Source organism: Cynocephalus volans, chromosome 10 (assembly GCF_027409185.1).
Source record: "Cynocephalus volans isolate mCynVol1 chromosome 10, mCynVol1.pri, whole genome shotgun sequence".
Lineage (NCBI taxonomy): Eukaryota > Metazoa > Chordata > Mammalia > Dermoptera > Cynocephalidae > Cynocephalus > Cynocephalus volans.
The window spans coordinates 104,994,836-105,016,983 of NC_084469.1; the positions used below are offsets into that span (position 1 = coordinate 104,994,836).

General features: G+C 49.7%; 1 protein-coding gene across 3 annotated transcripts in view; it reads right to left on the bottom strand.

Moving 5' to 3' along the window:
• CACNA1A (calcium voltage-gated channel subunit alpha1 A) overlaps nt 1–22,148 on the bottom strand; it is a 229,580-nt gene that overhangs the window by 45,372 nt on the left and 162,060 nt on the right. For all 3 annotated transcript variants that reach the window (XM_063110743.1, XM_063110744.1, XM_063110742.1), the window contains exons 20-26: nt 19,804–20,255; nt 18,143–18,275; nt 16,264–16,393; nt 12,200–12,259; nt 11,326–11,432; nt 2,110–2,209; nt 202–362 (exon numbers count right to left, since the gene is read on the bottom strand). In XM_063110743.1, the coding sequence (XP_062966813.1) occupies nt 202–362; nt 2,110–2,209; nt 11,326–11,432; nt 12,200–12,259; nt 16,264–16,393; nt 18,143–18,275; nt 19,804–20,255 (1,143 nt within the window). The remainder of the gene's footprint in view (nt 1–201; nt 363–2,109; nt 2,210–11,325; nt 11,433–12,199; nt 12,260–16,263; nt 16,394–18,142; nt 18,276–19,803; nt 20,256–22,148) is intronic.

A 22,148-nucleotide genomic window follows, 5' to 3' on the forward strand; every position in this document is an offset into this window, starting at 1 on the left:
AGCTTATCCTGCAGTGATGGGCGGAGGCTGAAATTGCCAAAAATGTTTTTCTTTGTACTCCAGATCCAAGCTGGATGAAACTGAGTCACTCCCAACACCCAACACTCCAGTCTCCAAGCCCCAGTGGCCGGTGTTTCTAGCCCTCTGCCCTACCCACACTCGCCAGCCCCAACAGGGACACCCAGAAGAGGCGAGACCCACCGACAGTCTTTCTCAAACTCCTTGGACTCATCAGTACAGTGGAAGAATTTTCCCTTGAAGAGCTGCACGGCCACCACGGCGAAGATGAACATGAAGAGCATGTAGACGATCATGATGTTGAAGACGTTTTTGAGCGAGTTCACCACACAGTCAAACACGGCCTGAGGGTGGGGTCGAGACAAAGCATGAGAGACCGGGGTCCTGCCCAGCCTCTGCCTCCAGCAGCCCGTAATACCAAAGTACTGCTGTTAGCATCCTCATAGGCCAGGTGAGGCCACCCAACTCTGAGAAATAAGTGTTGGGGGTGGACCCAATCCTGGGTTTCCATGCATCTAAAACCCCTGAGAAATGCAGCCACTTCTCCGAGTGGCTCTACAGCACATGGCTCTACAGGGCAAGAGGAAAGACCCTCACTGCAGAGTTCATTTCCTGTTAATTCTGTGTTCCTGTCTCATGCCGCTACCTGTCTCCCATCAGCTGGTGTGGCGGTCCCCTTCCTCTTGCTCCAAGAAGTCAGAGGCTCTCTGGATTTGAGAGATGACTCTATGTGCCTGGGACATTCTGCCTTGGTTAATATGGCATCCTTCCATCCTCCCCCAGAGAAGGCGGGGGGTCCTGGCCTCAAATGTCTCCCACCTCACTAATCGCAGTTCTGCTCTTTGGACAGTGCCCAGGGCTCCTGGACTCTCTTTGACCTTTTAAGAGTTCCACTCTGCGTCTAATCACAATCGGTTCTAACCACAGTGGGCATCATGAAATCTACAGACATGATAGCAAGGTTTCCCCAGGGGAGAGGGTGCATAGCTATCATGGGACTTTCAAAGGGGGCTGTGACCCAGAAAATGGACAGGAATCACTGAATCGAATACTGCTGACATTCCATGGATTGCTAGGCCAGCTTTCACTTCCAAAGGACAGCCCCGTTTCCTTTCTTTTAACTTTCATCGGTAAAAAAGGGACATTGTTATCAATATTTTCACAATCTTGGGAGCACACGCCCTCAATGGGAATTCAGAGATACTGTTAGGTGATACCGGATCCCAACAATGAATCGCACGGTAACAACGTTACTCCCTCTCCAATTCTCTTTCAATCCTTTTGAGTGAAGGAAAAAGTCTTGCTTAGTCGCTGCTATGTTAAAAGCTAACACCCATACTTTTCCTTTTTAACCAAGAAAGAGCAAGTATCTACCCCTCAAAGCCTTTGGCAGGCAAACACATTTGGCTAGATTTTAATAACACGATCTTTTTTTTCTTTGAACAGATACTTAGTTGTACCTTCTATTAACAGCGGTCTCTGGTTTTTCAACTTGAGAAACGTGACATAACATTTCCTTTTAAAATAAATTCACCTAAGTAAAAAACAAAGTCTCTTGATTTAAAGAAGCATGTTATGTAAGATACAATATAGGTATAATTAATAATATAGGTATAATCTAGGAGCATAATTTGAAAAGGAGGGCTGGAATGACTACAGTTTGTGTTCTTTTTGGAATGATAAACTTTTGGGAAATGCTGGTTCATGCTTTTTTGGAACGGGAGATGTTGGAGCCTAGAACAAGTAGGTGAAAAGTGAAAGGTTATGTGGGATGAGAAACCTAGTTTCTGCTTCCCAGATTATGTTTATGCCCTGTTTTATCCATACGATGCCTTCATGTGAATTAGGAAAAGGAATCCTACCCTAGAGACATTTCATCTAATGGAACATTGCCATAGAATACAGATTTTGTTAGGGCAGCTCACTTTACTGCCATCTGCTGGAAAGCTGTAATAATACATATATCCATATAATGCGTGATGTCTGCAATGTTATCAGAACTTCCTTCAACGTGGTGTCCTTGAGCAGTGTGCAACCTGCTTGACTGTACATGGTAACCCTGACAGGCCCTCCCACAGCCCCCAATCTCACCTTCAGCTTTGGCAACCGCTTGATGGTTTTAAGAGGTCGTAGCACCCGGAGGACTCGGAGGGATTTAATCGTGTTGATGTCCTTTCCTTTGCTATTGCCACTGTGGGAGGATGTTAGGGAGGGCAGATGGGAAGACAGGGAGCAGAGGTCAGGCTGGGTGGGGAGAAGCTCACAGCTCCAAGCGACCCCACCCTCCCAGGCCTAGGAGTTTGCAGTGAGCCTGGCACAGCCCTGACTTTTCTGGTGAAGAGCGGTCCGAGTCACCTGCTAAATTTGGGCTCGGGAGCCAGTGAACAGATGGCTTTTTGTGGCTCTGGTTTCAGGATTTATGCAGGGCCCTCCACCATCTGGCTGGGCCTGAGTAGCTGCAAGGGGTGGCCTTCAGACTGTGCACAGGGGACCTAGCTGTACCTTCCTCAATTCCTGCACAGCTACTTTTCAGAAAAGCCCTTGGTCTGGGAGTTTGGGGATCCCCTGTGCACCCTGTTTAAAGGTGGTATTGGTGGGTTCTAAGAAAATGAGACTCTCCCCCTCCCATCCAAACAGATTCAAAAAGATGCTTAAAGTGGCCTTTATCGCCCCCTCCCCCCATTATACCCTGAGGCCACAGGAGAGGAAATAACCAGACGCTGGTGCTTTTGGACACAGATGTTGACCACTGCTGCAGTGTCTGCCTCATTCTTCCAAGGATCTTTGTAACTCATCTTTGCCAAAGTGGCACAGAGAGGTTCAGTCCAGGGTCTGCCGCCCCAGGCATGCCATGACACCCTTAGCCAACCGTGATTCAGGCTCCTCAAGAGAAGAACATTGGGTGTGGCCATCAAGGGCTTGTGGTTCATGGTACCCACCACCCACCTGGTTGCCCAAGCCAGCAATCTGAGAGTCCCATTCAACTGGGGCCTCCATCCCCTCCCCAATGGGTCACCTTTCTAAACATCCCACATCCGTTCCTGGCCACCATCTTAGGTCAGACCCTCACCACCCACCTCCAAACTTTCTCCCCACCACCAGTCTCTCTCTTCTTCCTTCTTTTCTGCACACAGTGACCAGAGCCAATGATCCTGTCTCTCTCCTGCTCAGAATCCTTGTGGAGCATCTGAACTCTCAGAAGTGCAAGTGCAAACTTCTTGGTGCGACATTCAAGGCTCTTGGAAATCTAACCCAACTTACCTTTATCTTTCTGTTCCCTTTTATTACTACACACCCCAAACCCCAGCTGCAGTCTTTTGCCTCTGTCGGCTTCTTTTTTTTTTCTCCTGTCTGCTTTTGCATATACTGTTCCTGCTGCTAGAAATGCCCTTCCTCCACTTCTCCATTCACAGAACTACACAGCCCTCAAAGCCCAAGTTCAACGTCCCTTCCTCTGACAGCCCCCCCCCCCCCCCCGACTGTTCACCTCTGGGCTCTGCCAGCTCCTATTGCTGTTTTGGAGTCAACTTTGTTTCTGTCTTTGGCTGCCGGCTTTAGAGAGGAAACTCAGAGACTCACATTGTGATTTGTTCTTCTTTGTGTTAATTTCCCCTTTAATCCTGGTTCTTGTCCCAGCCCCCAGGCTGCATCTGGTGTGTGGTCTCAGGACATGTGTGAATAGATCCAGGTCAAAGTCCTTGCTGGAGGTCAGGGAGTCTCCTAGCAAATGTCCCCCTATATTTACCTCTTGGGTCATGGGCAGAGCTGCCCCAGAGACTCCCACCACTGTTTGTCTGGGTATCCAGGTGTAAAAACATTATTCTTCACACCACTTGCTTTTTAAGGGTTCTTTTCTCTCGTTTTTCAGGGAATAAAGGGGAGAATTGGATTTTAAACCACCAGGCAGAGAGACATATGTCTGAATACGTTTTTTTCCTTTTTACACCAACATCATCACTATTATCTAAAGGCTGTGCCCTCCAAGCATGAGACACATGGGGACAGTCACGGAGATAATTTTAAGCAGAACAGGGACACAGAATTAATAACTGGATCACACAGGGAAACGGCTGCTGCTTCTTCAAGTGTCTTCCAGACACTCTGCTTTTATCACAGAGGAAGTCTTGCTAGATGCTAACAGGTCTTTAACGCTTCTCTAACACGCACTAATTCCCTTTTAGCAAAGAACCCAGCTCAAATACAACAATGCTGTTTCCTTCCTATTGGATTCACTTTTGCAGTGTGGTTCTACCTAAGGTTAGCATTACTCGTTGTAATCAGGGTGATGTAAAGTTCCCTTTCAAAACTAAATTTAAGTCTAGTTATGTGTTGGTGGAAAAAATATCAAGCTAGTGGACGTCCAGGTTGCATGTGGAGCTGGCTAAAATCTTCATGCGCCAAGTGGCTGACACTTGGGAACACACCTCCATGGGCACGTGTGGACCCCCATGTGAAAATGATTCCATGGCTGTTTCAAGGCTCTCTCTCCCAGGAAGTATCTCTCTCTCCCTGGAGAGACTGAGAAAAAAATCCTATTTCTTGAGGCACCGAGGGGAGTTTATGATTTCACAGAAAACAACCAGATTTGCCAACTACTTTACTGAGAATGGAGATGCTCCTCGGGGGTCAGTGGTTACTTCCTTTTTCCAGAGCCCCGTTCCTGGCTGTTTGGACTTTCAACACTTCTCTCATGTGGGAGGCTGGAGACCTTCATTGCTCTGATAACCGTCCCACCCTAGCTTGTCTGCCCTATTGAAGCTGGACCCTGGGGAGGACACCCCTGCCCACTCTGTTCCGTTCAAGGGGTCATGGTGAGAGGCAGCGGCCAAGACCCCTTGAGAATCCTCCTCCCTGGGGAGTGTGTTCTGGTCATTCCAAGCAACAGGACAGCAGCAAGGACACGAGGCCACGGAAACAGGCCCTGAACCAACGTGGCTGCACCAGGGCGTGGAGGACGCGAGACAGAATGAGAGAAAGAGAGAGAGACAGAGAGAAACTTTACCGTGTACTGCTCCTGGAGAGGTGGCGTCGGAGGGAGAGACAGATCGTAAGTGGCCTCAGAAGAGAACACAGGACACACACATACGCACACGCACACCTGAGCAGCCCCCTGCCCCGCCCGGGCACCGGAGTGGCAGCCCCAGGCTCTTGGCTCTGGCTGACACTCATCCTTCCATCGGGAAGCCCCCCGTTCAGACCCCCGGCCTCGGCAGGCCCCAGGCACTGCTGAATAGCACCTGAGAAAGCCAAATCTCCGAGTGGCGGGACAGCCAGAGTCGTCAATGACCAAAGGCGACTTTGCCCCTGAAAATCACTGCCAAGAGTTGGAGAAACAAACCCCTTTTCTCCAGAGGTTCTGGTGCTGGACAGTTTGGGGATGTCTTAACAGTTGTCAGGTTTAGAGTTGGGGGACCTGATCTGGGTTTGAATCCTGTCTCTGCCTCTAATTATCCTCATCTGTAAAACAAGCCTGTGGGATTCTGGGTGACTCAGTGAACAATAGCCATGACCTTGGCTTTATTCTTCAAGACACAAAGGACGGGTCAGCAGAGTTCCAGCTTGAGGTGAAATTAGAGGCAACTCTGCCTGGTCCTCTGAGCACACGAGCCTGGAGAAAGCTCTCAGCGTTTGGCTGCAGTTCCTTACGCAGCTCATCTTTGGAACTCAAGATCAGTTTCTTTCTTTTTTTTTTAAAAAAGATGACTGGTAAAGGGATCTTAACCCTTGTCTTGGTGTTGTCAGCACCACCCTCAGCCAGTGAGCGAACTGGCCATCCCTATATAGGATCCAAACCCGTGGCCTCGGTGTTATCAGCACCGCACTCTCCCGAGTGAGCCACGGGCCGGCCCCAAGATCAGTTTCATATGAGCCTCCAACAATGACCGCAGATCTAGGTTAGAAAGACTCGACCACCAGCAGAATGGAGGAAACCCAACCGCCAAGCAGAGACTACTGAGTTTACCCCCCACCACCCTTTGCCAAGTTGATGATATTTTTAAAAACACGGAACGGTTCAAATGCCTACAAATATGCCCAGTGGATTTTCTTCCACATTCCCCCTCTCTTTTTTTCCTTAGTCTAGCTCGGTGGTTCTCAAGGTTCAGTGCATCTAGAGATTATTGTATACATAGAATTGTGTAGATTGCACTTGGTGGGTGATTAGGGAAGCCTTCAGTGATAATGATTTTTGCCTAATCTGCTGACTTTGGGCGTAATATGTATCTTCTGAACATCACCACATTTGCCTGCAGCAACATTGTGCCCATTTTCCAGAGGAGAAAGCTGAGGCCCAGAGAGGGAGAGTCACTTGCCCAAGGGAACACAGCCAGGAAGTGGCAGACAGAGATTCAAACCCAGGTGCGTGTGTCTTGCACTCTAATCTTTTTTCCATTTCATCACGCCTGAGAAAAACAATGCCTTCGGGGGCAGGGGCTGTTTTGAGGATGAGGATAAAAAAATAGCAGCCCAAGGGCTCGTTCCTCGGCTTCCTGACAGTTTGGCTCCTGAGAGCGCAGGAGCGGCTTGATCAAGGCACGCTGCCAGCTGTGCCAGCCTGCGGTCCTGCTTTGGGGGAAGAGCTCCAGCGCCAGATGGACTCTTGGCAGTGAGGGCAGGACCATGATCCGCCAGCTGCTGAGAAATGTCAGTTGGCCGCCCCGATGCACAGGCACAGAGCGTGATAACGTGTGATGGCTCATGAAATGGTGCATTAACAGTGATCGCGTAGACACAGGACACACCGGATGGAGCAGGACACATACACACAGATATTTCAGGGAGGTGCAGGCGGGGTGGAAATCTTCAGGAGAGCTTCGACACATCCTTTGGGAAACCACGGGGATAGTTTTCCCATTTCAGAGACGGGGTCACAATCACAGCACTGGGGCAGAATCCTTGCCTTGACCCCAAAGGGCTGGAACAGCAAGATTCCTTTTGATAAGGAAGGGAACGGCTTTATGGCCCTTCCTTTAGATCTCCCGGCTCTCCCAGGGCCCCAAAGAGCCCAGGCCTGCTGGGCTGCAGAGTCTCACTCTGCCGACTGTGAGTCTTCATGTGCAGGGCTGGCAGATGGGCAGCTCTTCTCAACCCAACCTTAGTGATCTTGCTAGACTCACTTCCCTCACATTCTTTTGGGTCTCAGTTTCCTCATCTACAAAATGGGAATAATAACAGCACCACTCTCATGCTGTTATTGTGAAAATTAAATAAATGTAAGCTATTACTATCATTACTACCAAGTTAAGCTTCTCCATTTATATGGGGAAACTGAGGCACAGAGCAGGTAAAGGAACTTGCACATCTAGACAGAAAATGGGCAGACTTGGAAGGGGGCCCTTGTTCTAAAACAATAAAGTTAATTTAACACTTGTTGGGGTTCTCAGCCTTGTCTATGAGGAGTTGGGCACACAGGACAGACTGAGCAAGTTAAATGACCAGAAAGGAGAGAAGCAAAGGACCCGGGGCTCAGCACTCAGGCTGAGACCCTCAGAATATCCTCTACTCTCTCAAAGGCGACATCCGTCTTGTAACAGAGAAAGACAGTAAGCAAAGTCCTCATAGAGCAAGAGACCTTCTCAGACAAGAGACCAGAAACCTGCAGCCAGGGGGAAGATTCTGAAACTTTTCTTGGGAAAAAAGTAGCAGCTTGAGGGCTCCTTCTCTGGTTTTCTGGGAGTCTGACTTCTGGGTATGCAGGAGCGGCTTGATCAAGGTGCTTGGCCAGCTGTGCTGGGCCTGCAGCCCTGCCCTGGGGGAAGAACAGCAGTGCCAGATGGACTTTTGGCAGTGAGGTGGGGACAGCATGAAAGATGTGGGGACTCAGGGTCTCTTTTCCCATCCTTTTGCCCATCATACAAAGGTACTCCCTGCTGTCAGGTCTTCCAAAACCCCGTAAGAACCCCTGGAAGTTGCCAGTAGCCCACTGGAAGAATCTCACACCTCCCAGTTCCTGCAAGTTTGCTGAGGCCTGAAAACCCAGTCCCGACCTTTTTCTTGTGTAGGAATTTTAAAAACCATTCAAAACAGGGATTTTCAAGGGTGCGGGGTGGCTTTACGCCTGTACCAACTTCATGAGAACAGGTTAAAAGCTTGACTCTACAAGGAGGCTGCCACATTTCTGAGTTGTTGGCTAATTTCGAATGCTCTTGTATAACTCTGTATTTATTTATTTATTTATTTTGGTGGCTGGCCAGTGCAGGGATATAACTCTGTATTTAAAAAGAAAACTTGAAAATCAAAAAGTATCAACTCCCTGTGATAGAATTCTTTTGTAACACAAAGAGTCATTCTGCTTATTGATCTGGGGTGGAAAACAATTTTTGTTTTTCGTTTTTGTGGATTAGATTTGCTTAAAGAAGAGGCTAATTGTGACCCCAGAGAACCTAGAAACAGAGCATGTTGTAAACAATGACCCAACATGGCAAAAGCTCAGTGGCTGAAGGGTTTGCTCCTGGGTCTTTTGAAGGTCACCCCCTCCCCAAATTGTGAGAGTCAACTTTGAGGGATGACAGCAGGACCCCCTCCTCAGTGCTGGAGCATGTCTGCTACGACAGGGATGATATGAAGGGGATCAGATACCACCTATGCTGTGTCATGGCCAGTGGTGGCCGCTGAGAGGGCCATGGAGGGCAAAACCCACCACCCAGGGCACAGCTGGCAAAGGGGGGGCATTGTGTGTGGACAGGTGTATGTGACTCACAGAATCACCTGCCACCTTCCCTCTTGAGCTGCCACCTCCTGAGCCCTGGGAGACTTGGGGCTGCTGGGCAGACCCTGCCCTAGAGGGCTTGAGGGAATGTCGCCTGCCTGAGCTTGCCTTCTTTTGTCCTAAGCTCTGCCTCGGTCTAAAGACCAGCCCCGGTGAAAACCAGGTCCCCTGGTGTCCGACTGAAGGCAGAGTGTCAGCCATTTCCAGGCCACATGGCCCACGTGAGGCAGACTGTTAGAATCAGGTTACCTGAAGACATAGGCCAGAGCTGGTGCAGATTGGGGGACGAGAGAGAGAGAGAGAGAGAGAGAGACAGACAGACAGAGACAGAGAATCACTGAAGGCCAAGGGTGGTAAAATGTTTTGGCTTTTCAGAATTTAAATTTTCTCAGGTTCTAACACGGTGCTTACCCACCACTTTGAAGGATCTGCTCAAATAGGATGGAGGGAGAAAGGGACACAGTTCATTACATTCTTGTAAATGCGGTGTATTACCTAAAAATCTTTTTTTGAAAAATAAAATTGGTGCTAACTTGACTGGAAACAAATTGTATCTTATTTTTTGTTTACTTTTCTCTAAATTCCAATGAGGCTGATTCCCCCACCCCCCATCTTGATTGGTTATCAGCACTCACAAAATTTCTGTTTATATCCTTTGCCCATTTATCCTTTGAGGGTTAGTGTTTCTTATTGATTTGTAACTGCTTTTTATATATTAAGGACATAAAAATTCTTTGTCTTATTTGTGGCAATCTTTCCTCTCTAATTTGCTGTGTATTTTGTTTGTGCCCTTATTTATTTATATCTACAAAACATCTTAATGATGGCATTGCCAAATCTCTTGACTTTTTTTTTTTTTTTACAATCTCTTCCATTGCTCTAATAGTCAAATAAATACCCAATTACTTTAAAAAGAGGAAGGAAGTGGGGAGAAGGAGGGGAAAGAAACAGAGAGAGGATGGACAGAAAGTGAGAAGAGAGAAAAGAGGAGGAGAGAATAAAGAAGACAAAGAGAAAGAGGGATGGGAAAGTGTGGCCAGAGTCAGAAACACAATCAGCCTCCCCAGCCTTATGGCACATTTCCCCCAGCTCTGAGTTATACAGAAACCCTGGAGATTTCCTGTTCTTCTAGCACAACTTGACCTCATTGTGTTCTCAAGGAAGAATCTTGAGAGTGGTCTACTTTAGCCTTTAAATTGGAAATGGGCCACCATTCTGGCCCTCTTGATGAATCAAGTCCTTACTGTTTGGTCAGGGAGACCATTTAAAGGCCCCTCCAGATCTGCTAAGGAGGGAGCCAGGAGGCAAGCCACAGAAGAACCCTGGATTTCTCACTATGGGAATGAGGATCTTTCCCAGACCTTCCTTTCCAGGAATGATCCACTGTGATGGGTTGGGCCCCCAAGATTTATTTCTGCATTAAAGGCTTATTAGGTCTTTTCATTCTGCTCCAAATGTCTACAATGTGAGGAATGTACTGTTAATTTACTCCCAAGGCCCTAAGGGCTATTGGCTGCTTAGCCCTTGGGTGCCATCTTAGAGTGGCCACCCAGAATTCAGGTGCCATCCTGGAATGGCTGCCAAGAACTTGGGTGTCACCTTGCAATGGTTGTCCAGAACTTGGGTGCCATCTTGCAATGGCTGCCCAGAACTAGGGTGCCATCTTGGAATGGCTGCCCAGAACTAGGGTGCCATCTTGGAATGGCTGCCCAGAACTAGGGTGCCATCTTGGAATGGCTGCCCAGAACTAGGGTGCCATCTTGGAATGGCTGCCCAGAACTTGGATACCATCTTGGAATGACTCCCCACAACTCAGGGGCCATCTTGGAATGGCTGCCAAGAAGTTGGGTGCCATCTTAGAATGGGTGCCCAGAAATTGGGTGCCATCTTGGAATGGCTCCCCACAACTAAGTGGCCATCTTGGAATGCCTGCCCAGAACTTGGGTGCCACTTTGGAATGGGTGCCCAGAACTCAGGTGCCACCTTGAAATGGATGCTCAGAACTAAGATGACATCTTGGAATGGCTACTAAGCCTTGGCGCACTATCTTGAAATGGATGCCCAGAACTCAGGCGCCATCTTGAAATGGCCACTACAGCTAGGGCACCATCTTGAGTTGCATGGTGATGCATGGCCTTTCAGAAGGCAGAGTGTCCTAGGACTGCCAGGAGAAGTGAAAGACACACAAGGGAGTCACCAGGTCTACAACTACAGGGCCTTCAGGCACAGGGCTCAGAATTCTCATGCACATTCATTTTCTGATTGTCTTTTTAGGGGCTCCCCAAAGAGACAGCGGTTTGGGCAGAGCTTGTGGAGCAGAAGGGGGATGAGATGTCCCGGTGAGGCTAGTCTACGGAAAGCGGCACAGCAAGAGGTCGGTGGTGTGGCTGAGGCCCATTGCTGTGTGAGGAGGTAGAAGGTGGACGTCATGCAAAAAGCCAGTCGAAGCTCTTCCTGGTGGCATGCTGATGCCTCCCGCCACCCCAGAGCCCACGCTCCCCATCTCTACACCCTGAGAACATGTCCCTGGATCCAATGGGTGGCCCCAGGCTGGGGGCGGGGGGCGAAGAGGCAAGCGGAGGCCTCATGAGGAAACTTACGTGAAGGCAAAGGCCACCAGGGCCCCACTGACCACTATAAAGTCGAGAATGTTCCAGAGGTCGCGGAAGTAGGCACCCTGATGCAGGACAAGCCCCAGGTCAATCATCTGTTGGGGGAGAAGAGAGGATGCTCAGACCCCTCCCCACCCCCTCGGGTGTGGCACCCACCCTTCTAGTCTGGGGGGAGGGCCGGGAGCCGATGTGGCCTCATCCTGGAAGGATGGGGCAGTGGCCAGAGGACCTCGGGGTGGGGAGTTAGGAGCCTCCGTGAGATGAGAGCCCCTCTTGCCCCAGCTCATGAAAGGCTGCTCTAATTTGCTGGTTCTTAGACCCAAACCTGGGGGTACTCCTTCATTCCTCTCTGTCTCAAACCTTACACTGGATCCATCAGCAAACCTTGCTGGCTCTGCTTTCTGAAACTTTCAAGAATCTGCCCGCTTCTCACCCTTTCTGTGGCCACCATCCTTTTCCACCCCCATCGTCGCCCACTGGGACCAGTGCAATTTGCCTGCTCCCAGGTCCCCAGGCCCCCACCCTCCCTGGCTTCTCTCCCAAGTCTGTTCTCCCCACAGCCACCAGAGGGCGCCTGCGAACAGCTGAGTCAGGTCCCTCCTCTGCTCACAACCCTCCATGGCTCCCACCTCCAGTACGGAAAAGCCAAAGTCCTTTCCGCCACCCTCAAGTCATGATCTGTCCCATCACCTCCCTGCTTCCATCTCTCTGCCCTCCTTTCCCCACTCCTCTCTCATTCCTTCCAGCTATATCGGCCCCCTTGCTGCTCCTCAAACACACTAGGCATTTCTAATCCTCCATGCCAGGGTGGCAGTCTTGAAGGCTCAGAATCCTTTGGAGTCCTGGATCACTCCTCACTCACCTTGATCACCATCTCAAAGGTAAAGACGCCTGTAAAAACGTAGTCAAAGTATCGCAGCACCTGCAGGGAGTAAAAGCAATGGGGGAAGTGGATCATTGGCTTGCTCCAGCCATAGTCCACTGGGGTGTGAGGCCCCCAGCAAAGTCCCCAAGAAGCAGAGTCTCTACCTAGAGGAGGAAACACAGCTGCCACATACAGTTGAGCAGGGCGTGCACCGCACAAGGGCCCTTCCCACCCCCGTCTTATAGTGTAGATCTGTAAGTTGTGAATAAAACTGTCCAGCAGATGGTAGCAAATCCCAACAAAATCACTCTATTAGGATGGTCTGCTTACCAAGGGGAAAGGTGCCTTTTAAAAATTTCCCTAAGCCCTGTGTGGACTAGAGGTGGCCCCAGGGAAGTTCAGGGCTGACTGATCCTCCAGTGCCCTCGCCCTGCTGGGCCTCCTGGATGAGAAATCATCTTCATGTGGTTTCTCCTAAACACTGGAGGCCACCACAGTCTCTCCCTGCCTGCCCCATGGCCACACCCTGGTCAGGGTGAGTTGATTCTCCCTTCCTCCTCCTTCCCTGAGTTTATCACCTCCCGACAAACTATTTGTTATAGTCATTAATAATCTCATTGTCCATCTCCCCCACCCGAATGTCACCCCCACAAGGACAGGGACATCACTGTGATATCTCCAGCTCATAGTACAGGGCCAGGTATACAGTAGGCACTCAAGAAGTGTTTGCTGAATGAATGCATGAGGAGCTGGGCCCTGAGATCTCTGTGCTCACAACTCACATTCCCATTATGTGTGGGGCTTTAAGGGGAGTCAGAGACCAGAGGGGCCGGGTGGGCTGACTTCCCAGGGTGAGGGGTGGCTGCGAGGGGCTTGGCTTGAAGGATCTTGCTGCAGAGGGGGTGTTGGTGGTGGGAAAGCATTTCAGGTGGTGGGCACAGCATGGCTCTGGGAGGGATTGTCGATCCTTAATGTTTAGCTCAGCGCCTGGCTCATAGTTGTTGCTTATTAAATACTTGCTAAATAAGGTGAATCAAATTCTCCTCAGCTTAATAAGTTGGACAAGAGGAAATCAAAAGACCAATAAATTAGGTTCAACCCTACCTAGTCACCCCCCCCGCCACAATGTCTGCGAGGGATTGATTCCAGGAGCCCCACAGATACCAAATTCCAAGGATGCTTAAGTCCATTATATAAAATGGCATAGTATTTGCATATAACCTATGCAAATCCTTCTGTATACTTGATCAACTAAAAAAAATTCATTTTAATTAATTATTTTTTGACAGCTGGTCAGTACAGGGATCAAACACTGGACCTTGGGAGTAGCATGATGCTCTAACCAGCCGAGCTAACCGGCCAGCTCTCCTGTATACTTTAAATCAGCTCTAGATTACTTATAATACCTAATACAATGTAAATGCTCCAGAAATAGTTGTTGAACTGTATTATTTGGGGAATAATAGTAAGAAAAAAAGTCTATACATGTTCAGTACAGACGTAATTTTTTTTTTTTTTGAGTATTTTCGATCCATGGTTGGTTGAATCCACGGATGCAGAACTCACAGACATGGAGGGCCGAATGTACTTAGATCTTTTTGATCCATATGAATGGCATTTCCTACGGCTCAATCTAATCTGAAAAGGTGCTGGGTTTCAATCATCCCTGAGAGACACAAATCAAAACCCCACTCCACACCCAGCAGACCTCCCCAATTAAAAAGCCAACAACAGTACCAAGTGTTGACAGGATATGGAGCAACTGGAGTCCCCATGTGCTACTGGAGCAAGTGTCTCTGTGTTATCGAGTAAACATTCCGGCTGCATTTAGGGAGGCTGACCACTTGCAAATTCTCTGACCTAGAAACTCCATTTCTGGTTTTATACTTTGGAGAAATTCTTGTCCAGATACCCCAGGACACATGTTGGGGGGTGGGGTATGGTGACAGTTTTCAAACCCAGAAACAACTCAAACGTCCACTAGCATGAGGATGGATGAACAAATCATGTCACCCACTGAATATTAAACAGCATAATAAAGAATGACTATTGCTACCTTCAACAACAGGGGTGGCTACAACGCTGGGTGGAAACAATGTTGGGCGGATACAACGCTGGGTTGCAGACATGAGGCAGAGATTCATCCCACTTGTCTAATGTTAGAAACAGGCAAAGATAAACACTAGTGTCTACGGTGCACACATGTGCAGGCCGGAAAATGAGAAAAGCTAAGGAATGCTCATTCCAGAAGTTGGGGCTGTGGTTACCTCCAAGGCAGGGTTTCTCAGACTCAGCACTATTGACCTTTGGGGTGGGACTGTTGTCTATGATGGGGGCGTCCTGTGCACTGTAGGGCGGTGAGCAGTGTCCCTGGCCTCTGCCCACCAGATGCCAGTAGCACCACCTCCCCCCATCCTGTTGTGACAACCAAAAATGTCTCCAGATGTTGTCCCCAGTTGAGAATCTCAGCTCTAGAGGGAAGGAAGGCAAGAGGGAGGGGGGGACTGAAGAGGCGCATGTGGTCAGGACGTTTTTGTTCTATTTCTTGCTCTGGTGGTGGTTACAGGGGGGTGTGAGATGCATGAGGCCACCGTGTTCCTGTAGAGGGGAGGAGGGTTCTGAGGAAAGGTTTCAACTGCCAGACAGACTAGGGAGGGGACCGGGGCAGCCGACACTTTGCAAATATTCCATGGGGGCTGGTCTGAGCCCTGTCCAGGTTCCCTATAGTCCTGCAAGCTGCAGCTACACCCTGGGCCACCCATGCCCTCCCTGCCACATGCAAGGGCTCCTGCACCCTCCTAGAGTTGGCAGGGGCTTTGCAAACCCTCTTGGGATGCCCCCTCCCCAGGCCTGGCTCCTGGAGGCCTCTGGGGGAAACCAGACAGCTGGAAACACTAGCTGGCTGCAGCAAGGCCTTGGCCCCGCCCAGGTACTAGCTTCCTTTGGGAGCTGTGTTCTAATTATTTCCTCCTGTCTCCCCCATCAGGTCCCCAGGGGGCCCACCAGGCTGGCGAAGGAAGGGAAAAAGCTTGGTAAGCTACAGGCGGACTTGATGGATGGGGCTCGCCAAGCTCACCAAGGTCCTAACCTACTTAGCCAGGGTGGCAGAGCCTCTGCCCAGCAGAAAATGCACCCTGGGCTCTGTACAGGGAGGGAGATGGGGAAGCAGTTGCCACCAGTCCAGCCTCTGCCAGGTGCTGTGATCAGGGCCCTGCCCACCTCTCCATGGGTGAGGTCCCCTCGCCTGCTGGTGCCTCAGTTTGGGCAACCACTTGGCAGGACTCAATGGGGTGATGCATGCCCAGCTCCGGCATACTCTAGGTGCTCAATAAATGCAGATGGTTGAGAAAAGAAGTGGGAGCTCTGGGGGATACAGAGTTGGAATTCTGTTGTGTGACCCTGGACAGGTCACTCACCAACCCTCACCACCCCCGAGCCTCAGTTTTCCCATCTGTCAAAGGGGGATATCTGGGAGGGTTTTTGTGCAGGTTAAGTGAGAAACCACATGTCAAGTGCCTGGGTTGTGCCTGGAACATAGCAAGCACTCAATTAGCAGGGGCTGTTAGCTGTTAGCAGACCCTGGGTCCCCCCAAAGCGACGTTCTCCAAAAACCTACAAGTTTAGGTTGCACTTCTGAGGCAAATAGTCCTTTCTTTCAAAGCTTCGTGTCAAAATGGAGAAGTCTACTCGGTGAGGCCTGGCTGCCGAGGGGACCATCTCTGAGCACCCAGAGCTTGAGGACTCAGCATATTCCATGCAGATCACGCACAACGTCCATCACCAGCCAGTCTCGCTCCCGCACCAGGGTGTCCAGCAATTTTCAGCCGCAGCCACTCTGGGTCACCTTCTCCCCATTAGGTTTACAGACCTACTGCCTCCTTTAGGATTACCTTGCTCTCAAGAGTGTCCCTAAAGAATCAGAATTTTTTCCTTCCAACCAGCAGCCATGAGGGCTATGCCCAAGGGTGCCCCTGACATCCCTTCTGCCCTAGCTATGAACGTTTTGGATACAGGAGAAAGTGGCCCATAGGCTGGGAAGGGGCCTCCTCAGGGGGACTCACATTGTTCCGTGGTGCATTGGGCTGCACGGGGTCCTCAGCGGCCAGGGCGATGCTGCTCATGGCGATGACCATGAGGATGCACATCTCAAAGTAGCGCAGGTTCAGGATGTAATGGCACAGGCGGCGAAGGCTGTTGAAGACAGGTGGGTGTGCAGAGGTCCACTCAGACCATGGGCTCACAAGCCCTTTCATTCTCTAATCTCTTCATGACACCTACCACTACCTGAGATCTCCAGCTCCCAGTGCCCCACACCCAACAAACTATCAAGCTCCTTTGGCTGGGGTCCTCTCTGGGTCCTGAAACCCCAAGAAGGCAGGAGGAAAAACATTCAGCTAGGAAAAACATTCACATTCTTTGTTTATCAAAGTTCCTATCACCCCTCAACAGCCCTCTTGGAACATCTTGATTCTCAAGCTGGGTTGAAGAAATATTGTCCTTGATTCTGTAGGAGATAAAAAAAAGGTTTTTCATGCATAAAATGTCCTAGGGTCAAGCAAAATTGGGAATCTATGAGTTAAGTAGATTTCTTTCTTTCCTTTTTTAAAAAAATTAACTGTGTGACCTTGGGCAAGTTATTTATTCTCTCTGTGCCTCAGTTTCCTCACCTGTAAAATGGCCATAATAATAGCATCTATCTCACAGGAGTGTGAGGACTGAAAGGGTTCATGTGTGCCTGGCACACAGCAGTGGCTCCAAAAAATTAGGTATTGAAATTGTGAATTGCAAACCTTGTCAAAAACTTCAATGTGTTAATGACATAATACTTAAGTACGTGTTTAACTCCATTTAACCCCTTAGATGCAGCTAATAATAAATATGCCATAAGCTTGTAGGAATGGCAGCAGGGCTAAGTGGTTAAGAACAGGGACGCTAGAGCCAGTATATTTTGGCTCAAACTCCAGCTTTCCCACTTGCTTCCTGTGTGACCTTGGGCAGGTGACTTCACCTCTCTGGGCCTCAGTTTCTTCATCTGTCAAATGGCGATAAACATAGTACCAACCCCATACAGTTATTTAAAAACAAAACAAAACATATATCTTAATTTATAAAGCACTCAGAACAGTGCCTGGTACTAAGTGCCACGTAAGTGTTTCTTTAGTAAAATAGATAACTCAGCTAAGTAAAAAAGTAAACACATAGGATGAGTCTCTGAGAGGCAGATTATAGAAAGTGGTTCCTCTCAGCTTTATTGACACAATTCTTCTTTGTCATGAAGCATTTTGAGAGATCAGGTTTCCAAGAAAAACCCTTTGGAAAAATGAAATCTTAAAACAACCTCTGAGCCCCATGACATTCACGTAATAAATTTCTCTCCTAAATAATCTATCCTCCATTGCCCTCCCCAAGACAAAAGGCCATGGAACTCAGAGACCATCTGCCCAGAATCCAACACCCCTGCAGAGCAGAGGTTAGGAGCAGAGCTCAGGGTCCAGGGCGGCCATGTACAGTTATGCAGGTTGAACACTGCACAAGGCAGCCATTTCTTAGGGGTGCCTCTCATATCACAGACAGTGTAGATTTGGATATTTGTGACAATAATTTCTTAGCTCGTGGCAGGAAAGGATCTCTTCCAACGAAGTATAACACATTTTCATCTTATGCGGCTTAAGGAACACCATTTTTCTTTTTGTTATTCTTGGGGGATGGCTGGTACAGGGATGGAACCCTGGACCTTGGTGTTATCGGCACCAGGCTCTAACCACCTGAGCTAACCGGCCGGCCCTTGGAGCATCATTTTTCAATTTGCCCAAAGAACCCCTTGCACCGATGGTGGTCTTGGAGGCAACTGTCCCTCACGACCCCCTGTCTGGCCTGACTTCTGCCGCCCCAGTGGGAGGAGCCCCAGGCCCCCGTGCCCTCGCTGCGGGCCATACTCACGGGTTGGTCGTGGACAGGATAAACATGGAGCTGTAGGGGGGCATGGGCTTGGGGCCGTCTTCCCCAGGGTCGTCCTCCTCCTTCTTCTCTTCCTCTTTTTTTGGCAGTGGGTCTGGGTTGGCGTTTTTGTTCACTGTTGGGACAAGAACCAACACAGGGCTCCCTCCAGGATTTTCCACAAGTCTTTGGGCTCCTGTCCACTCCCAGAGCAGGCAATATGCGGCTGACATTTCTAAAGTGCCTACCGTGTACCAGGCATCGTATTCTATCATTTAGTCCTCACAGGACCCTATGAGGTTGGTACTTTATAATCCCCATTTTACAGATGAGGACATTGAGGCACAGAGAAGTAAAGGGACTTGCCTAAGGTCACACAGCCAGGAAGTCGCAGAGCTGAGATTTGAACCCCGGGCAGCCTGGCCCCAGTGTGCGTGCTCTCAACCACTCTACAACCTTGAGTCTGGTGAGATCCTCACAGGATATGAACACAGACCTGCCCCCATCCTGTTCGACCTTCATACTGTCACTTGGTGGCAGGTAGGGTGAATGCCAACAGCCCACTTTACAGATGGAAACACTGAGTTCTCCCACAGTCAAACTGGAGGGCTTCTTCTCATAAGCACCCCTCTCCCGAGTGGGGTGAGTAGCCACCACCCTCCTGAGCATCGATTCTGCAGCCTAGCCTAGCTACGTGTCCGTGGGCAGGCTGAGCCCCTCGGAGCCTCGGTTTCTTCATCTGTAAAATGGGCACAATGACAAGATGGACGTAGGAGCGTGGCAAGCATTTGTTGAGCAAAACCATGAAAATCTCTTGCACGGAACTGACCCTGAAGGAACTGAGTTACTGTGATCCTCTTAGGAAATAACATGCTCAGTGGTTCATTTTTAAATTCCTGTGTTTCTCTGATCCTGATCTGATGGGAGCAGAAATTGCCAGACCCTCAAGAGTCTAGCCCTGCGCTGTCCAATATGGTAGCCACTGGCCTGTGTGGCTTCTGGGCCCCCAAAATGCAGATAGTGCAAATGGGGACATGTTGTAAGTGAAAAACACACACCAGATTTCGAAGACCACGTATGAGAGAATACAAGATAGCTCGTTAATAATTTTTAAAATATGAATTACATGTTGAAATGCTAACATTTTGGGTATAAATAAAGAAGATTTGGGGCTAAACACAATATATTATTAAAGTTCATTTCAACTGTTTCTTTTATATTTTTAAATTCCTTCCTTCCTTCATGTGGCTACTAGAAAGTTTAAAATGACATGTGGCCTGTGTGACGTTTCTCTTGGACAGCACTGAGCCTAGACAATCATTTGACTCCCCCCACCCCACATTTCCAAATTTCCATCAGAGAAATCCATTGCTCCTCAAATATGGGGGCTTCCTGGCTCCCTTAAGGGAATGAAGGAGAAATATTGATAACCCTATCGAGTGTGTCCCTGTGCTGGGAGCTGTATGCACATTATCTCATCTAATCCTCCCACAGTTCTGCAGGCTAGGAACTATGTCCATACCCATTTTCCAGGGGAGGAAATTGAGGCCAGAGAGGTGAGCTCACTGTCCAGGGCCACCCAGCAGAGCTTCTGGGAATTGAGCCCAGCCAGCCCGGCATCTAGGGATGCCCCACCCGGCGAGGCACGAGTGTGGGGGTCTCACCTTGGACGACGGTGTGGTTGAGGGGCGGGCAGGCTGGGGGGATGTCCACCGTGGTGTGGTCAGGTTTCCTGGCAGTCTTAGCTGAGTTGGTCTGGGTGCTGCTGGGGTTGGTGACTATAAGGCTGTTTTCGGGGGTCTTAGGGGGGCCGGGGTTGGAGGGGTTCCCCGGGTTGTTGGGTGTCCGGCGGCTGGCGGTGTTCTGGGGGTTGGTGGCTGTGGCGGGTAGGGCCGGAGTGGGGCCTGGGTCGGTGCTGTTCCCCATCTTAGCCGGGCTCTGGGGCAGGCCGAGGCTGTCATGGGGACTGGCCGACTCCGCAGTGGCCAGCTTGTTGTTCTTCATGTTGTCAATGTCCTCAGCCAGCGGCGGATCTTGGCGGCCCAGGTCCTGCTGGATCGGCCGGGTGGTCGACAGGTTGGGGCCCGACACAGGGACCCCGGAGCCCTGATTCTCTCTGAAGAAGGCAAGCCAATGAAAAAGAACCCACAATGGAGTTAGGATAATACAGCAACACTTCTGGATCCTGCCTAAGTCTCACCATTCACGGGTACAACTCGGGCATTGAGGGACTGTGTCCCAAATTTCTCCAGTGCCTGGCACTGACAGGGGCCCATGTGATTCTTGCTAAGAGATCAAGACCTTTCCTTGCTAATTCATAGGTTTCTGTAAATCCTTGTCATTTTATTATGTCAGGACTCCAAGGGTTTATAAACACACAGGTGACAGGAACCCCTTGTGAGTGTAACTTCCCACCCTCCCAGGTTCCAGCGTGGGAATTGTCTGCTGGGAGGGTTGTTTCCTGGGGGTGAGGCCATTCTCTCAGGTAGAAAAGGGAAAGGGATAAATCAGAGGGGAACAGAACTTCCTGCCAGAACCTGCATTCTCCCAACCCAAAGTTTCCTGATTCTGCCTACAGATCCCCCATTAGCTCCAGGCAGGACTGGGACATACAATGTTTTCAGAGGTTTTTCTGCTTTTAGATAAAGCCAGTGCAGGGATACCACCTCTTTAGGGGTGGAACTGCCTCATGGCTTTAAATGTCTGTAGTAGGTATGTCCCCCTCCAACATTCTAGTTAAGAGAGACAGGCTAAATATACATAAATACATACATTCATACATACATATATATATGCATAATAAAAAAATAACTGTAGAAATAATAACAACAAACATTTCAGTAGTGCAAAGTCCCAGGGGCTTTTCTAAGCACTTGATTGCAGTAACCCCTTAATCCTCAGCCCTAAGAGGTGAAATTACCAGCGTCATTTTATAGATGAGAAAATGGAAGCTCAGAGAGGGTAAGTCTCTTGCCCAAGGCCACACAGCTGGTAAATGCCCAAGATAATTTCTCGTGGGGATGCAAGTATGGTGTGCTGGACAATGAACAGGAGGAAGGAGCTGAGCAGATGGACAGGAGGGAGCAAGGTGTGCGAAGATTGGGGGGAAAGCTTTTCAAGAGTAAAAGCAAGTGCAAAGGCCCTGAGGTGGAGATGAGCTTGTCGAGTTTCAGGAGCAGTGAGGAGGCTGGTTCAGCTGGAGGTGGTGAGTGGCAGCAGGTGAGGCGGGGAGCAGTTTGGGGCCTCAATTACTCAAATAATTAACACCAGGCAGCCAGAGATCTGAAGCAGCATCTGGGTGCCAGAGCATTTGGAGGGTGGGAGAAAAACACGAAAGGTCCTTCCTGAACATTTTCTACTTCAGTGTCCGCTGAGACATCAGTTCCGTGAGGCAAGGGATTTATTTTTATCGCTCTTGTTTTCAGCTAAATTTCCAGTGCCCGGTACAGGGCCTGGCACATGGTAAATGCTTAGTAACTTATTTATTGTCAAGGGATAAATGAGTGCCCCCATTTTCTTTTCTTTCTTTTTTTTTTGCAGCTGGCTGGTATGGGGATCCAAGGTATGGGGACCTAGGTGTTGACCCCATTTTTCAGAGAAGGATACTGAGGCCCCAGAAGAGGTCCCACAGGCCCAGATTGCCCATCAACCCTCGCCCCCGCTAACCATGGGCACCCCAGGCCCTGCTCCTCCGATCTCCACATTCATCCCCAGATTGACAGAGACTCACTCAGGACTCAAGGCCCTGGTGAGGGTGACAGGGGTCTGAAGCCTGTCTGGAGCCTTCTGGACCAGAGAACCCTGCTGCATGTCTGTCCTTGGTTGACCCTGGCTATGCCTGGCCTTGCTGAGTCGGCTCTGGAAGGGCCTGCCCTTTGTCCTCCTCCCCACCAGCCAGCTCCCTGAGGGCTCAGTCCCTTAGACACCCCTCCTAGGACCCTGGATCTTCAAAAAAGGGGACCCCATCCTTTCCCAATGCCTGGGCCCGGGCCCTGGCCAAGTCTGTTCC